Source organism: Cebidichthys violaceus, unplaced genomic scaffold (genome assembly GCF_023349555.1).
Source record: "Cebidichthys violaceus isolate CVI_PGR_0920_01 unplaced genomic scaffold, fCebVio1.0.p SCAF_19, whole genome shotgun sequence".
Lineage (NCBI taxonomy): Eukaryota > Metazoa > Chordata > Actinopteri > Perciformes > Stichaeidae > Cebidichthys > Cebidichthys violaceus.
In genome coordinates, this window is record NW_027176361.1 from 2,142,565 (window position 1) to 2,160,146 (window position 17,582).

Here is a 17,582-nt window from a genome sequence, read left to right on the forward strand (position 1 = left end):
CATGGATCACATCTCCTCTTTGATGAATCTACTGAGTGTGAAGTCTGAACATCTGAAACCAGAGAGAACAAAGAACACTGAGTCTGTGTTCAAACACTCAGGGAAGGTTTACTGCCTCAATTTAAACAACCTCCTTTATCAACTAACCCCGAGTGTGTGTGTGTGTGTGTGTGTGTGTGTGTGTGTGTGTGTGTGTGTGTGTGTGTGTGTGTGTGTGTCGCATAGTAAAAGTTCAGTCACTTCAGTGTTTACAAGATGTTCCACTGTAGCGTAGAGGGAGGAGGTGACAAGGGGAGAAAAGTGAGGAGGGGTGAGAGGAGAGAGAGAGAGAGAAAGCTGAACTTCATCAGTTTAGTCTCGACGAAGCAGAGCACGCTCCTCTTCTTCTTCTTCTTCTTCTCTCGTCTACATTGAAGACTTTGGAAGGATTTAATTTAACTGAAAACCACAGAAGAAGAACACAACCAGGTTGGATTTAAATACATTTTGAGTGAAATTATTCAATGATTCTCCTTAAGACTGAAGAATATATTCAAACAGATTGTTAAACTCAACCTGAGAGCTGCTTTGTTTAATTCAAATCTGCTATAATCAATAACTTCATATTAACAGAGGATGGATTTATGTTATGTTATGCAAAGTTCTTAATGAACTCTGTTTCTGTTTTTTTATCTTGCTCTCAGCCCCGCAACACCGAATGAACCGTCTCCTGGAGAACTTCTAGATCCTCTTGAACCTGCAGCCGTGGAGGTTTTGAAATCTGCAACTGGATCCGGAATACGGTTCTAGATATAAGAGCAGGTTCCGAACTGGGGTTCTGGAGATACTGCCGGTTCCAGAGTTTGCTCTAAAGTTCCACCGAATGGGTTCAGGAGGCTCCGGGACCGTCTCTGGAGCGGGTTCCAGAATGGGACCCCGGTCGGGTTCCTGGGTTCCCGCCGTGTTCACCGCGCTGCTGGTCGCCTGGTGTTTGGCATTCGTGGTGCCGGTCGGTTGCCAGGCTAACATCTCATCCGACCCGTCGCCCCTCGGCACCGACCCGCCTCTGGGGCCCGACCGTGGCGCCCGGACCTCCGACGGGGAGCCGCACCTGGCGCAGGAGACCGCGATGAAGCCGCCGTCCTCTCTGGAGAAATCCAAGTCGCGACATGTGAGCAAGCCGAACCAGAACCACGAGAGGAGGCCCCCGTCCTCCAACTCGTCCCTGATGGTTCGGGGTCGCCCGCCGTCGCCCCCGAGCTGCCTGCACGCCACCTCCATAAAAACCGCCTTCAAGTACATCAACACGGTTCTGTCCTGCATCATATTTGCCGTGGGGATCGTCGGAAACGCCACGCTGCTGAGGATCATCTGCCAGAACAAGAGCATGAGGAACGGACCCAACGCCCTGATAGCCAGTCTGGCTCTGGGAGACCTGATCTACATCGCCATCGACATACCGATCAACGTCTACAAGGTGCGGAGCGCCGGTGTGCCGGAGTGTGTTTCACTCTGTAGTCGTTAGCTGGCGGTACTTTGAGAGTTTACAGGTGCAGCGATGCATCATGGGACACAAAACTCCCTCCCAGGGGGAGCAGTGTGTGTGTTGTGTGTCTCAGTCAGGAGGTTGAGTGTTACACTGATAACGGCACTAAAATATCCCACTGACCGAGATAACACACACACACACTCTGTGGTATCATGTTAATCTGTGTGTGTGTGTGTGTGTGTGTGTGTGTGTGTGTGTGTGTGTGTGTGTGTGTGTGTGTGTGCAGCTCCTGGCGATGCGGTGGCCGTTTGCCGACAGTGTGTTCGGTCTGCTCCTCTGTAAGCTGTTTCCCTTCCTGCAGAAAGCTTCAGTCGGCATCACCGTCCTCAACCTGTGTGCTCTGAGTGTGGACAGGTAACACACACACACACACACACACACACACACACACACACACACACACACACTTATCCTTGTTCACACATCCAGGAACAATAAACATTAATAATTACCTGTGCAGGTATCGTGCGGTGGCGTCCTGGTCCCGGGTGCAGGGCACCGGCGTTCCCACGGTGACGGCGGTGGAGATCGTGGCGATCTGGCTGCTGTCCGCGGTGCTGGCGGTGCCGGAGGCCGTGGGCTTCGACATGGTCACCTTCGAGTACCGGAACGTCACCATGAAGACCTGCATGCTGCAGCCCAAGACACCCTTCATGACCGTGAGTGTGTGTGTGTGTGTGGATATCTTCACCTTCAAACCTACACAAAACACTACACAGTGGAGGGATTTTACTATCTACTCTAGTACTATAGGTACATATTTGAGGTACTTGTACTTGAGTATTGTATAGTCTGGTGGGTCTGGTGGCTCTGGTGGGTGGGGGGTCTGGTCCCGGTCCATCTGACTGATGGAGGCTCTCCTTGGGGACTGTAAACGTACCCTCTGGTCCGTTTCCGTGATCTCGTCGTTGTTGTGTTTTCAGGGCGGGGTCTCTCTAACTCGTTTAGAACATAATTTCCTGTTTACGTCTGCAGGTCACGACTGAACTAAGCACAAGATGTTCCTTCACCCTCAGAACATTTCATCTCAGTGAAACACGTCATCCATCAAAATGTTTTCAGCGTCTTAAATCTTACCGTCTTAAACCTGGTGGTTCTGGCAGCTGAAAGGTGGTTCTACAATGTGCAAGAGCCATCTGAAGGTTCTACTGTGTTCTCAGATATTTCAGAACCAGTCCATTCCGTAATGTTGCAGAGGTTCTAGGAGGTTAACTGTAAGAGGGTTCCACAGTTATTCAAAGGTTCTAGAACCATTCAGGAGGATTTCTGTGAGGGTTGTTTCGGGGGATTCTAGAACGTTGATGCCCAGGAACGTTTCTATTGGTTCTGACACGCTGTTATAACTGTGAGGTTCTGTTTGGTTCGAGGTTCCAGAACGGAGAAATGAAAGAACAAAAAAATAATTCTTTTGATTGTGAGAACATGACGTGACGGTTCTTGTGCTTTTAAAGAATTTCAAAACGCAGAGTTGAATCCTTTACCTCCATGGAAGCATTAATGACGTTACAGAGCTGTAACACATTGTCTCTTATGAACGTGGTCGTCACTACCACATTGCATTGTGGGATATTTATGCCGGCATTACACACATGTATGTAAATGTGTTCCAGTTCTACCGGGACGCAAAGGACTGGTGGCTGTTCGCCTTCTACTTCTGCGTGCCTCTGGTCTGCTCCGCTGTCTTCTACGGCCTGATGACCTGCGAGATGCTCCGACACCAGAAGGGAAGCCTGAGGATCGCACTGAGTGAACACCTGAAGCAGGTGAACACACACACACACACAAACACACACACACACACACACACACACACACACACACACACACACACACACACACACACACACACTCACACACGGCGTGTTTGATGTTCACCTTCTCGTTTCTCTCTCCGCAGCGTCGTGAAGTAGCTAAAGCCGTGTTCTGCCTGGTGCTGATCTTCGCTCTGTGCTGGTTTCCACTTCACCTGAGTCGCCTGCTGAAGAGGACCGCCTACAAATCCCATGATGCACACCGCTGCCAACTGTTAAAGTACGGGGGGGGGGGGGGGGGGGGGGACACACGTTCACCAAAACATTTGCAAATAATACTTCTCAGATGATGTTTTTCAACCCCTTTCTGGAGTATCTGAATACCACAGCTGATGTCATGTGTTTCTTCTTCTGTGGTTGCAGTTTCCTGTTGGTGCTCGACTACCTCAGCATCAACATGGCGACCATCAACTCCTGTATCAATCCCATAATCCTCTTCTTTGTCTCCAAGAAGTTCAAAAACTGCTTCAAGGTAAACAACAACAACAACAACAACAGCTAAACTAAAAGCGTCGCCGTGATTTCGGGGCGCGAGTGAATGTCAGCGTGACATCACGACAAGGTCACGTGACCAGAGGCCGTGAGACAAAGACAGAAGAAGAGATAAATGCTGGGGGAGTGATAAACATAGGAGAGGTTGTGACCTGTTGATAAAAACAGGACTTGTGGGAAGTGAGCAGAGACACGTCTGTTTAAAGGGGCACTCCACTGGCTCCACACATGAAGGGCAGTTTACTCCCTTTAAAGTCTGACATTCATCAAGCACAGCTTTACGTTTGGATTTGTGCTTCCTGTTTAGCACTTTGTAAACAAAGAATGAATGTGTGGGAACATAAATATGAGTTTTAAATATAAGTTAAATATTAGTTTATCTAGAGGGCGAATTAAACCTGTCTGTCTGCTAGCTGATAGATCGCTAGCTTGTACCTATCTTAAAGCTAGCTAGCTTGTACCTAACTGTCAGCTAGCTAGCTTGTACCTAACTATCAGCTAGCTAGCTTGTACCAAGCTATCAGCTAGCTAACTTGTACCTAGTTTAAAGCTAGCTAGCTAGATATCAAAGTTTGATAAATCTAAAGACGCAAAGTAATCTTACTTCCGCTCTAAACCGGAAGTAAGATTGCAGAATGCGGAAGCGCTATGATAAAGAATAGTATATATATATATATATATATATATATATATATATATATATATATATATATAGTATATATATATATATATATATATATATATATATAGTATATATATATATATATATATATATATATATATATATATATATATATATGTACTCTATATGTAGGGTTCATAATCTATAAATCGTTTTATTTTTGAATAATTTGTATTTATTTATGAAGTGTATTAAACATTCTTATTTCCTTGTCAAAACTACTCAACAAATAGCTCCTTTGACTGTTTTACATCTTTGTTTAGTTCAGACTCACTAAATCTAATTCAGAACAACTTCTGGACTCATCTGGAAACATCTTTTTTATTGTATTTTATACATTAAATGTGCAGTTTTAAAGTCCACCATACTATTAAATATGGGAGCATGTGAGTTTATTATAGAATATGTTGGTTTGTTCACAGTTATCTGTTTAAATTATTCTTACAGCTCTCTTCTGTAGCATAAAAATTAGATTTTTGATCATTTGCGTCACAAACTGGAGGTGTGCAGTTTGAAATGTTGCATTGTGGGAAGTGTAGGATCAGGTGCTAGGGACTAAATATCCGGACATCTGGGCCTCTGTTACGGGATTCTTTTTTAAAATCTTCCGTTTAAACTCAATGGAAGTGCACCACTAAATCACTGGAGTTCCCCTTTAATCAAACTCTGTCTCTGTCTGTCTCTCTGTCTGTCTGTCTGTCTCTCTGCAGTCCTGTCTGTGCTGTTGGTGTTATTCTGGCTCTCTCTCCAACAGCATGCTGCCTCTCCACCACGGGACGAGCCTGCAGTACAAACACACTGACCACTGAGAGACACCTCTGCGTCTATACGCTCACTCTTTAGCTTTTCAATGTGTATTTATTCAGCTCTAAATACTGTGTTTTACTACAGACTACTTATTGTATGGTGATATATCACACAGACTATATATGGTGGACAACATACTGTTGTGTGCTTTTAATCTGAAGGTTGTTTTTCTTCCACTTTATTTTGTTTATTTATTTATAAAGACAAGGAGTGCAACACATCATAGAACGTTACAATATGCAGTAACGAGTTAATAAACAGTAAAGATCATACCTCATTAAGTATTAGTTAAAACATGTCAGTCTGTAATAACAGCAATACTCCTACGATGAGCCAATCCACTCATGGCCACATTGTGTGTTTATTATTATGTTTGATATGTCAAATATTCATCGTAAAGAGATTAAACCAGTCTGGAGTTTAGAAACAGCTCTAGCGACCTCTGGAGGCTGAAGAGTTAATTACATCCCACAATATGAAACTGTTGATGATTTACTGGGACTAGAAAACATGAAACCATATAAATATATAAATACATGTGGTAATGTTGCAGATAACGGAGTTTAAATCCGGTCAGAAGTGGTCCAGACACTGTTTTTATTGGAGTGGAAGGAAGTAATGGTCTGACATCAATGAGTGTCTTATTATCGAGTTAAACTCATATTTGTATTTATCAATAAAGCTATATTCTCAAAGCTGCTGTTGTTGTTTACACACGTGTGAGTGAATGTCACGCACACACACACACACACACACACACACACACACACACACACACACACACACACACGTTGTTGTTGTTGTTGTTGTTGTTTTGTGGTGCATTCAGGGTCGCAGTAAAACAGAGCTTTCCTGTGTGTGTCCTTCTATTTAATGAATATCTTCTGGAATAAAACGTACAGTGAATGAGTGAATATTAAATCATTTGAGGAGGATTCATTTAAAATGAAGGTAATTCGATTTGAGGGCTGTTTCCTGTCAACCACGTGACTGATGATGGTCGAGATTCCTCCTCGTGACGCGGAGGACTGAACACGGACACCGACGGTTGGGCGTCGGTTGGCTGACCACCAATCGAAAAAAAAACAAAACCGGAAGAACACCGGATAGACTGGATCGATCTGGGTCCTGGTCCTCCGGGTCCTGGTCTGTTGAGCGGATCAGACGGTCTCAGCTGAGTCGGGCGGAGGACGGACGCGCGTTGCCTGGTAACAGCAGAGGTTACCGGGGCGTTAAAAGCAAACCGGGCCAACCGTCGCTCCTCATCTTTAACGGTAACACATCATACTCATATAATATTTATATATAATATATAACTGTCTATTTTAACCCTATACTCGATGACATATTTTCATATTTTTATATATTTTTTTCTGAAAAATAGCTAAATACTAATACATGCAATATACGTTGTGTTTAATGTTACGTCCATAGTGCGCGTTTTACGTTAATTATGTAGAATGTAATGATATTCATAACCTCCATGACTTCGCAATATTAGGCCTGAACATGATATTTGTTTGTTGGTGTCATATAAATATGGATATAATATAATATATAGAGCTGAACAGTCCGTTTAACCGAGAGATAGATATTTAACAGGCCTAACGCACTTTAATATGTTGTTAAAATGTATATTAATGAGTACAAGTGTGTTTAATGAGGTCCTCCTGATATAAATATTCTACTTTAATGGTTGAAAAATGAGCGATAAACACTTAAAATGTTGTACTTCACATTATGTAGTACTATGCGGTCTCTGGATCACAGCCATTAAAGTACTTTCACACTAAATACTGTTTATTCAAATGGGAATAATTAGTAACGTTACATTTGCTCGCTTGTGATTCAACTGGTTGCAGTTTGGTAGAGGAGAGATATTACTTTTTATATTTATTATATTTTACTTAAGTAAAAGTAGCAACAACACAGTAAATAAATACTCGTCCGTCATTCAAAATATACTTGTATAGTAATACCATAATAATACACAATATTATTTATATTATTGGAATATAATTATTGTTGCATTAATGTGTTCATACCTTTAATAATACTTCATTATTTATCAGTTGATTCTATTTTGTATTAATTATCTGAATTTGCAAATTAAATAAGTGCATCGGAGTAAAAAAAAGTACAATATTCTGATATATATATAAATATATAATAGTCGAGTAGAATTATAAAGTAGCAGAAAATGGAAATACTCCAAGTAAAGTACAAGTACCTCAAAAGTGTACTTATACAGTCCTGATAACCTGATTGGTCGGTCCCCCCCAGGCGTGGTCTCTGGTCCAGGATGTGCCTGTAGTCGTCTCTGAGGGCGAAGCAGCCGTGATGCCGTGTTCCTGTGCGGAGTGGAGGAGGTGGATCCGCCCACTGGTTCTGGTTCTGTACGCTCTGCTGCTGGTGGCCGTGCTGCCGCTCTGCATCTGGGAGCTGCAGAAAGACAAGGTGAGCCTCCACCAGCTGGACCTCCAGCTCCACTCAGGAAGAGAGCAGCTGGTGCCTTCAGGAGCTTCATGTCGTAGAAACAAAGCTGCAACGATGAGTTGATTAGTTGTTAACTGTGAAATCATTCAGGTGATCCATGAAGTGTTTGAAGTCTTTTTTTCAAGATAAAAAGTGTACATTCTCTGATTCCAGCTTTTAAATCTGAACATGTTCTGGTTTCTTTACTCCTCAGAGACAGAAAACTGAATATATTTGAGTTGTGGACAAAACAAGACATTTTATTAGGCAAACAACTAATCAATTAATCAGGAAAATAACGTATTGATCGACAATAATGTTCATTTGCAGCCCTGCTTAGGAATATGTGCTGCCTTTATTTACACGTTACTGAATATACTCACATACTTTTACTAACGGAACATCATCAATGAGTACTTTCAGTGTGGTATTAGTACTTCCACTGCAGTATCTGAATACTTCCTATGTGAAGCGCTACAACTAATACAAGGAGGAACGGTGACCGTGACTTTATGTTGTTCATGTTTTTAACTGGAAAAACTGACCAGAATGTGAACAAAATGACCCTGAAAGAAGACAGAACACGTCTGCTCTGTTTGGTTCGTGTTTCTGTCGTTAGCGTAGAGACAGAGTTGCCGTCATGAACTCTGCTCTGTGCCTGACTCTGGGGGTCCCTCCCTCCAGGTCGGGACTCACAGTAAAGCCTGGTTCATCGCCGGCGTGTTCGTCTTCCTGACCATCCCCATCTCTCTGTGGGGGATCCTGCAGCACATCGTGCACTTCACCCAGCCGGAGCTGCAGAGGCCCATCATCAGGTGACACTCAACCTCTCTAGGAACAGAGAGGAGGACTCGGCACCAGTTCACCTCTTTAAATGAAAACATGATCCACATGAACACATTCACTGTCAGAGGCAGAGACACACACCTGATCAAATACATGAGTCAAAATCACAGTTGTAGTGCTTTTACACTTTTGACGTAAAGGTAACAGAGTAAATTATATATATATTATATATTATATACACACACAGGTTTCCTCATGTCATGCTCTCTTTGTCTCCACCAGAATACTATGGATGGTGCCGATCTACAGTTTGGACAGCGTGAGTCATAATGTCACACACACACACACACACACACACACACACACACACACACACACACACACTCTATTACATTACGTTAACAGACCTTAATAGGAAACAGTGGGACAGTCACAAGACCAGAGGTCAAGTTAAACACAACTCTGTGTGTCTGTCACTCTGTTGTTCTTCCTTCCTGTCTCTGTTTGTTTGTCTGTCTGTCTGTCTGTCTGTCTGTCTGTCTGTATGTCTCTCTCCCTCCCTCCCTCCCTTCCTTCTTTCCTTCCCCATCCCATCTTTGTCCGTCTGTCTTTCGTCTCTTTCGCTGTCTGTCTGTCTTCCTTAATTCCTGTCTGTCTTGCAGTCTCTCTTCCTTCCTTCCTCCCCTCCTTCCTTCCCGTCTTTGACTATTTGTCTGTCTGTCTGTCTGTCGTCCTTCCTTCCTCCCTCCGTCCTTCCCTTAATTCCTTCCTTAATTCCTTCCTTAATTCCTTCCTTTTCCCCATCTCTGTCTATTTGTCTGTCTGTGTTCCCTTCTGTCTGTCTCTCTTCCTTCCTTTCCTGTCTTTCATGTGAGTCCTGTATCATCTCATCGTCTGTCTGTGTTCCTCCCTCCCTCCCTCCCCGTGTCTGTCTGTCTGTCTCTCCCTGTCCTTGATGTGGCTCCTGCATCATCTCTAGCTCACGTCTCTCATGTCTCCCTCCATAAGCCCCTCACCCTCTGTCTCCCCCTTGTGTCTCCAGTGGCTGGCCCTGCGGTACCCCGGCCTGGCCATCTACGTGGACACGTGCAGGGAGTGCTACGAGGCCTACGTGATCTACAACTTCCTGATGTTCCTGCTGAGCTTCCTCAGTAACCAGTACCCGAGCCTGGTGCTGATGCTGGAGGTGCAGCAGCAGCAGCCTCACCTTCCTCCGCTGTGCTGCTGCCCGCCGTGGCCAATGGGAGAGTAAGAGAGGAGGTCATGTGACGGTGTGTGACTCACAGACGTCCTGAGGGCAGACGTTAAAGTGTTCCTCTCTCTGCCCCCCCCCCTCAGGGTTCTGCTGTTCAGGTGTAAGCTGGGGGTCCTCCAGTACACCGTGGTCCGGCCCGTCACCACGGTGATAGCCCTGTAAGTTTACCCCCATAACCACGGCGCCGGGTGTTTTTGATTGTGCGACACGTCATCAACGTTCTCTCGTCTGTAGGATCTGTCAGCTGTGTGGAGTCTATGATGAAGCTAACTTCAGCTTCAGGAATGCCTGGTCCTACCTGGTGATCATCAACAACATCTCACAGCTGGTACACACACACACACACACACACACACACACACACACACACACATACACACACACACACACACACACACACACACACACACACACACACACACACACACACACATACACACACACACACACACACACACAAACACACACACATATATATATACACACACACACACACACACACACACACACACACACACACATATATATATACACGTATACACACATGTACACAAGTGTAAGTATTGGTAAGTGTAAGTATTAGTAGTGGAAGTATTAGTTCATGTCACATTTATATACTCTGATAATTTAGTCATATTTATGTATATTTCCATCGTACATGAAAAACTAAATGTATGAAATAGAAGTTATATTTCAGAACCTCTCATAAATCAATGAAACTCTATGAACCTCTGTCTCTCTCTGACTCTCTCTCTGTCTCTGACTCTCTCTCTCTCTGTCTCTGACTCTCTCTGTCTCTCTCTCTCTGTCTCTCTGTCTCTGAGTCTCTCTCTGACTCTCTCTGACTCTCTCTGTCTGTCTCTGACTCTCTCTATCTCTGTCTCTCTCTCTGACTCGCTCTCTGTCTCTCTCTCTGTCTCTGACTCTCTCTCTGTGTCTCTCTCTCTCTCTCTCTCTCTCTCTCTCTCTCTCTCTCCCTCTCTCTCTCTGACTCTCTCTCTCTCTCTCTCTCTCTCTCTCTCTCTCTCTAGTTTGCCATGTACTGTCTGGTGCTGCTGTACCGATCCCTCAGAGAAGAGCTGACTCCCATCAGGCCGGTGGGGAAGTTCCTCTGTGTCAAACTGGTGGTGTTCGTCTCCTTCTGGTGAGGAAGGAGGAAGCAGAGAGTCACTCATCATGTGTTTCTGTTGGTTCACGTCAACGTTAATCAAACACACAACATTCTGACAAAATATAAACTAAATTATGGAAGCAATTCTTTTTATTTAAGGAGCTCCGCTTCAGACTCACCAGGGTTCGGTCCTTTCTGGTGCAGACACACTAAGCTCCTCCCCTTCCTGTCTCCAGGCAGGCGGTCTTCATTGCGTTCCTGGTGAAGGTGGGCGTGATCTCCGACAAACACACCTGGGACTGGGACAGCGTGGAGGCCGTGGCCACCGGCCTGCAGGTACGTCACGGGACCTTTGAAACGTCAGTTGATTTATTCTACGTCTCCTTCAGTGATATTCAGAACCATGAACGTCTGAAACACAAACGTTCTGCTGAAGTAGAACATGAACATAGTGCCATCAGGTTATTGATTATTGATTGTTGTGTTGATACAGGACTTCATCATCTGCATAGAGATGTTCCTGGCGGCCATCGCTCACCACTATACCTTCACCTACAAACCATACGTACAGGTAAACACCCCTCCCTTTATTTCATCTGATCAATAATCTAATCAATATAATCTTTAATCTTTGATCTAATGCGTCCAGGAAGCAGAGGAGGGGTCGTGCTTCGACAGCTTTCTGGCCATGTGGGACTTCTCTGACATCAGAGCTGACGTCACAGAGCAGGTCCGCCATGCTGGTGAGTTTATTGATTATTGATTATCTGTTGAACTCATCAATAACAGGAAATGTTCTGCAAACAACTCGTCTGCTTCAGGAGCTGATTAAAGGGATTTAAGTCAAATATATTCTTCACCTTTTTGTTTATTTAGGCTTCATATTATTGTATGAATAATATAATTATTTATGTATTATTGTTAATATTTTATATATTTTTCTAATTGTTTTTATTGACATAATATAAATAAAAATAAATAAAAAGAAATAATCGTAAAAAGAAATAATCATAATAATGAAAAATAACAACAATAATACAAATAAATAATAATAATAATCCCTCACCCCCTCAGGTCGTACGCTGCTGGGTCGTCCCAACAAGATGTACTTCGGCGCTGCGTCTCGACCCGAACACACCGAGCACACCGGCCTCCTCTCGGCGTCCTCGTCCCAGGACCCCGTCGCCCCGGCGGCCACATCGATGCCCTCCTCCCCTTCCTCCAGCGGGAGGTACCGGGGCCTCGGCCACACCCCCGCACCGCACTCCATCTCCGCCCCCGCGGGGTTCACCTCCTCGTCCTGGGACGACGACAGCGACGACGCCCCTCCCCCGACGGGCGACACGTAGACTCTCAGATTTAATAAGTCGGAATATAAAAATATAAGTCGTCTGAACTCTCGTCTCCACGTTTGTGAAGAAGACAAACTAAAGATGGATTTCATGGAAGAGAAAGTCTCTGTGACGTCACCGCCATGTTTGAGTATTTTTAAATAATAATTACCCCGTTTGAAACGTTTGAAATCTGTATTTTGGATGTAATTTTGATAAATGTATCTCCAGCTGTGGAAAGGAAAACATATTTAATACATAAATATATTTAAGTTGTTGTTGTGGTTTAAAGGGGGACATATTGTGTGATTCAACAAGCCAATCACATGTGGCTCCTCCTCCAAGACACAACCTCAACCTCATGAGCCAATCAGAGCTTTCTAAAAGAGGGCTCTTAAAGAGACAGGCGCTAAAACGGACGGTGAATACAAGTACATTCAGACAGTATGAGAGAAATACTTTAAAGTAAGTAAAGGTGTTCTAGTATAAAGTATGAGCATGATATGTCTCCTTTAACACTCCCTCAGTGCTGAAGTGTCCTTGGGCTTTGACTGTTTGTTCTATCGTTAACAAATAAAACTATCTAACCACCAGGAAGTGATGTGGTTCTATTCCTCCACAGAGTGAAGATGTTTCAGTCTGGATCCTTTGTTTGACTCAGTTAGCTTTAGTTAGCGTCCAGATGAAGGACACAAGTGGACATAATTAATGGAGGCTGAGCTTCATTTAGCTGCTCCAGGTACTGGTTTGCTGTTCACATTTCTCTCCACTAGGTGTCACTAACAGTCCTTTAATATATGAGATATTTTGTTTAATAATTATTTTAACAAATGTGTAGACATTTATTCTTCAAGTTGATTTTAAAACATTTCATTGTTGTAAATATTAGTTTATGGATCAGAAACAAATGTTTTGTCTTTTTAACTTTTGTTTCAGTGGTCTTTAAAGTGAGATAATCACAATCTCTTCTACTCCCTACTCCACCAGCAGTGACAGATCTAATACAACACGGTTACAGCAGCAGCAAATACACAGTATAACGGGACTCAGCGGTGGGTGAGTAGTATATAGTGGGTATAACTATACTATAGTTATAAACACTACAGTAACTTCAACAAAACAATAACACACTATCAGAATCTTGTGTACACATACAAGGAATTTGACTCCGGTTTTTCGTTGCTCTCCACGTACATACACAGAATTTACAAATAAACAGGAAAAATGTAAAAAATAAAAAACAAGGACACAAATAAAAAGTAGAACAGATGTAAGCATAAACATGTAAAGACTATGTACAGTATAAATACACACACACACACACACACAAACTTATAACCGTCTCAATGTAATAGAGGTAATAGTGCAAATGGAGGTAGTAGTGCAAATGGAAGTAATAGTGCAAATGGAGGTAGTAGTGCAAATGGAGGTAGTAGTGCAAATGGAGGTAGTAGTGCAAATGGAGGTAGTAGTGCAAATGGAGGTAGTAGTGTAAATGGAGGTAGTAGTGCAGTATGTCTGATTAATTGTTCATCAGAGTGGTGGCCAGCAGAAAGAAGCTGGTCCTGGTTCTGGTGGTTTTGGCGTACAGAGCTCTGTAGCTCCTACCAGAGGAGAGGAGATGAACAGCTTGTGTTCAGGGTGTGAAGGGTCTGCAGTAATCTTTCCTGTCCGTTTCCTGACTCTGGCGGTGTACAAGTCCAGGATGGAGGGCAGGCTGGAACCAATGATCCTCTCTGCAGACAGTCGGTTGTAGTCTGTTCCTGTCCTGTTTGGTGGCCGATCCAAACCACACAGTGATGGAGGAGCAGAGAACAGAATGGATGATGGTGGAGTAGAACAGGATCAGCAGCTCCTGAGGCAGGTTGAACTTCCTGAGCTGGAGCAGGAAGACTTCAGACATTTTGTTTTTGACACCTGTGTTTATGTAAACAAGCACGGACTCCACCAATCAGGATCAGTGAGATGAAGACGGCCAACGGGATCGGAACGATCAGATGGAGCCGACCACCTGATGAGAGAAAACTAAAGCTACAGTCACTGACATACCATAATAATAATAATGATAAATACATTCTTCACTTCTAGACTTTTCCTCACCTGCAACATCTGCCTCAACATCTGGATGTGGAGTTGTGATATTTTCGGGCTGTGGTGTCCTCTCTGTCGTCCAGGTTTTAAATGAAAAAAAAAAAAAGATTTGTAATGACGATGATTTATGGAACAATATTCAAAAGAAAAGCTCTGAAACAAACTTACCAACTTCAAGTATGATGGATGAATCACTGAACAGCTGTGGGATGTCACATCTGTATATTCCTCCATCAGACAGCTTCACCTTCTTGATCTTCAGCGATATGTTTCCATGTTTCAGGTCGTCGGTGGACAGAGACGTCCTGCTGATGTACGACTCCATCTGCATGTCCTCCTCCACACGGTTGTTCTGGTAACTGTGGACATACCTGTAGTTACTCATCGGGTCTAAAGGGTCCAGTGGGACATCTGGTTTCCACCACTTCACCGTCAGGTTCTCCACGTTGAGCTGAGGCTCCACGTGACACGGCAGGATGACGTCATCACCCACAGCGCTCACGATTGGCTGAGAAGAACCAATCAGCTGAGAGCGACCTGGAAAAGGGAGAGAAATGTATTTGGGTAACTTCATACCACATTTCCAGGACCAATAAGAAGCACAGACTGTATAGAAGTATGTAACATGTAGTTTACATCAGTGGCGCTAATGAGGAAGCAGCAGCATCTCGTCTAGAAAATAGTGAAAAATACCAATTCAAGTTCCCTGAAGACAAAGTTTGAAGAGTCTCTAAACCCCAGAGTTTTACCTCTACTTAATAAAAAATGTCCTCTAGAGCGTAAAAAACAAAAATAGGAGCACTATTTCCACACACACACACACACACACACACACACACACACACACACACACACACACACACACATATATATATATGTGTGTGGAATATATATATATATACACAATATGTGTGTGTATATACATATATATATATATATATATATATATATACACATACATATATATATATATACACACACACACATATATATATATATACACACATATATATATATATATATACACACATATATATATATACACATATACACATATATATATATATATATATATATATACACACATATATATATATATATATACATACATACATACATACATACATACATATTTATATATATATATATACACACGTACACACACACACACACATGAATTTGGAATGTATTTAAAAAAAGTGATTCATGTTTTGCAAAACAAAACTTTCTGGTTGTCTGGTTTTGCCCTCAGCTTTTCAAAGTAAGAGTCTCTTTGTAACCATGAATTTAATGTTTATTAGTGTTTTCTATGATTGGGGTTGAACTGTAAAGGACACCTTGTACTTCCTCTTGGTCCTCTTGTGACACCAGGAATGAAACCTGATCCTTCCTTTCTGTTTTGGAGAATAACGGCTGATGTACAAATACTTTAAAATGAACCTTTAAAGCCCCAGCTGTTGACCAACAACACAATTCTATGTTTCTGGTCTATAAGCTGCAAAACTGAAAATAAACTGGAGACAAAAGTGGCTGCAGGCAATTCTGTTAATAAAAATAATAGACAGGATCCATCATCTTCAAAATCATGTTCCTGATCAACCACAACACAATTGTTTATTATCTATTGATTTGTTGCCACAATTTAGTAATAAACTGAATAGTGTTTCAGACTCATGAAGTGCAGTACAGTAGTTACAGACATGATGATTTCCACTCTTTTCCTGTCTGTGGTTACCCCCCTTCCTCTAAACCACGCCCTGTTATTTACCGAGCTCCATTCACAAATAAACTTTTAAAAGTTGTTTGCTTCTCGTCTATCTGCCGGACGAGACAAATCATAAATAAAGACTTTTTACAAATCATGACGTAGTTATTTCGGCATGTTTTGTTATCCGTTTATTGCGGTTAAACCACATCTAAATCTACTTGTTTGGTGTTCCTACAGCTGTAGTAAACGAGTCGATGTTATTCGTCCAGATCGGAGAACTACGCAACAACTCTAGAAGTGTGTTCCTCACCTTCACCCGTGCAGACCAGAACACTCAGGAGTCCAGAGAGAATCCAGAGGGGGACCGGGAGGACCATTGTATCCAGAGTGAGGCATGAGGAACACGGACTGAGAGAGAGCGACATTCCGATAGACTGGTGACTGGTGACAGAAATGCGCTTTGTAGAGTCGGCGGTGGGGCGTGAATCTCCTGAAACGAACCAATGAGGGCACAACTCCAGCCGGTAACGTAATCGCGCGAGATTACACATGTGCGCGACATGAACCGGACGTGACGCGGATAAAGGGTAACGCCTACCAACGTAAGTCGGGTTTTTTATAACTCAGTAGGTGGTGAGTCCGTAAGGCTGGATCAAGGAATTGCTTCCTCACAAAGTCAGAGAGTGTTTAGTTCTCACTGTCACACATTTTGATCCTTCATGAACCCTTTCTGTAGCATTACATGCAGGCTTTGACCAAGGGAATTACCCACAATTCATTGCAATGTGACGTTAAACACGGTGTAACCAGTGGAAGCATGGAGACTAAAAAAAGGTAAAGCAAAGAGGACTCACATGAGTTCAGTCTGTCATATTAAATATACTCATAAACATGAAGGGTTAGAGATGGAACAACAACACATGAAATCAGAGGATATTTATTTATTTATTAAACATTTGATTTATTCTTTGAAGATGTTCCGACAAAAACAACTCGATATATTATTGAAATGACGTCTCATCCTGTGAGGAACGAGTCTGGAAGACGTTTGAATCAGAGAGTAAAGCACTAAGGGCTCAGGGTGTAAGGAGTTAGGAGGGAGGCTGTGATGGAGCTCTCTGAGTCCTCACACCGACTCCTCTCCTCTTTTGAACTGCAGTAGGACTCAGAGAGGAGAACTGGTGCAGCACAGACCTGATCCATGTGGATTCATGGTCCACAGATCATGAGGACTTCAACACAGAGGTCATGTGACTCTCTTTACACTTAATACAACATTACCACGTGTCAGAGCAACACTTATGTCATTATCATAGAATATGTTTAATATATGAGACACAATCAATCATAATCAACTGATTATCATAAATAAATAGTTGTTGAAGCTTCTCCTTTAAACTTTATAATAATAATAATAATAATAATAATAATAATAATAAGTCAACCCGCTGTTTCCCTCACAGACTTTATTCTGAAGGGGGATGGGCATCGAAACCGAAAGTAAA

The 17,582-nt window shown here is 42.8% G+C and overlaps 4 protein-coding genes across 9 annotated transcripts in view; 2 read left to right on the forward strand and 2 right to left on the reverse strand.

The window, feature by feature from the left end:
• ttc29 (tetratricopeptide repeat domain 29) overlaps positions 1–811 on the reverse strand; it is a 7,410-nt gene extending 6,599 nt beyond the window's left edge. For all 6 annotated transcript variants that reach the window (XM_068713187.1, XM_068713186.1, XM_068713185.1 and 3 more), the window contains exon 1: positions 1–811. This exon is cut by the window's left edge and continues 15 nt beyond it. The gene's annotated coding sequence lies outside the window, so the exon portion shown is untranslated.
• LOC137874487 (endothelin receptor type B-like) lies at positions 787–6,019 on the forward strand. The gene is made up of 7 exons (XM_068713182.1): positions 787–1,456; positions 1,755–1,882; positions 1,989–2,187; positions 3,139–3,291; positions 3,426–3,559; positions 3,703–3,811; positions 5,224–6,019. Exons 1-7 carry the CDS (start codon positions 863–865, stop codon positions 5,320–5,322), a joined length of 1,416 nt encoding a protein of 471 aa, XP_068569283.1. The 5' UTR covers positions 787–862; the 3' UTR covers positions 5,323–6,019.
• A 311-nt stretch (positions 6,020–6,330) lies between these two features.
• Positions 6,331–12,866, forward strand: LOC137874488 (transmembrane protein 184C-like). Its single transcript, XM_068713183.1, has 12 exons — positions 6,331–6,594; positions 7,604–7,777; positions 8,480–8,610; positions 8,864–8,900; positions 9,624–9,829; positions 9,920–9,994; positions 10,071–10,164; positions 10,868–10,980; positions 11,184–11,283; positions 11,441–11,518; positions 11,597–11,690; positions 12,022–12,866. The coding sequence occupies exons 2-12, from the start codon at positions 7,661–7,663 to the stop codon at positions 12,294–12,296; spliced, it is 1,320 nt and encodes a 439-aa protein (XP_068569284.1). The 5' UTR covers positions 6,331–6,594; positions 7,604–7,660; the 3' UTR covers positions 12,297–12,866.
• Positions 12,867–13,096: 230 nt separating this feature from the next.
• LOC137874491 (myelin-oligodendrocyte glycoprotein-like) lies at positions 13,097–16,515 on the reverse strand. The gene is made up of 4 exons (XM_068713191.1): positions 16,388–16,515; positions 14,538–14,906; positions 14,379–14,441; positions 13,097–14,289 (listed from the first exon to the last, which is right to left on the reverse strand). The coding sequence occupies exons 1-4, from the start codon at positions 16,500–16,502 to the stop codon at positions 14,174–14,176; spliced, it is 663 nt and encodes a 220-aa protein (XP_068569292.1). The 5' UTR covers positions 16,503–16,515; the 3' UTR covers positions 13,097–14,173.
• Positions 16,516–17,582: the final 1,067 nt, after the last annotated feature.

Coding starts and splice junctions, on each gene's coding strand:
- LOC137874487 (XM_068713182.1), top strand. CDS start 863: ATGGGTTCAGGAGGCTCCGGGACCGTCTCTGGAGCGGGTTCCAGAATG. Junction 2,188..3,138: donor CCAAGACACCCTTCATGACC/GTGAGTGTGTGT, acceptor AATGTGTTCCAG/TTCTACCGGGACGCAAAGGA. Junction 3,812..5,223: donor AGTTCAAAAACTGCTTCAAG/GTAAACAACAAC, acceptor GTCTCTCTGCAG/TCCTGTCTGTGCTGTTGGTG.
- LOC137874488 (XM_068713183.1), top strand. CDS start 7,661: ATGCCGTGTTCCTGTGCGGAGTGGAGGAGGTGGATCCGCCCACTGGTT. Junction 8,901..9,623: donor CGATCTACAGTTTGGACAGC/GTGAGTCATAAT, acceptor TTGTGTCTCCAG/TGGCTGGCCCTGCGGTACCC. Junction 10,165..10,867: donor TCAACAACATCTCACAGCTG/GTACACACACAC, acceptor CTCTCTCTCTAG/TTTGCCATGTACTGTCTGGT.
- LOC137874491 (XM_068713191.1), bottom strand. CDS start 16,502: ATGTCGCTCTCTCTCAGTCCGTGTTCCTCATGCCTCACTCTGGATACA. Junction 14,442..14,537: donor ATCCATCATACTTGAAGTTG/GTAAGTTTGTTT, acceptor CCTGGACGACAG/AGAGGACACCACAGCCCGAA. Junction 14,290..14,378: donor TGTTGAGGCAGATGTTGCAG/GTGAGGAAAAGT, acceptor TTCTCTCATCAG/GTGGTCGGCTCCATCTGATC.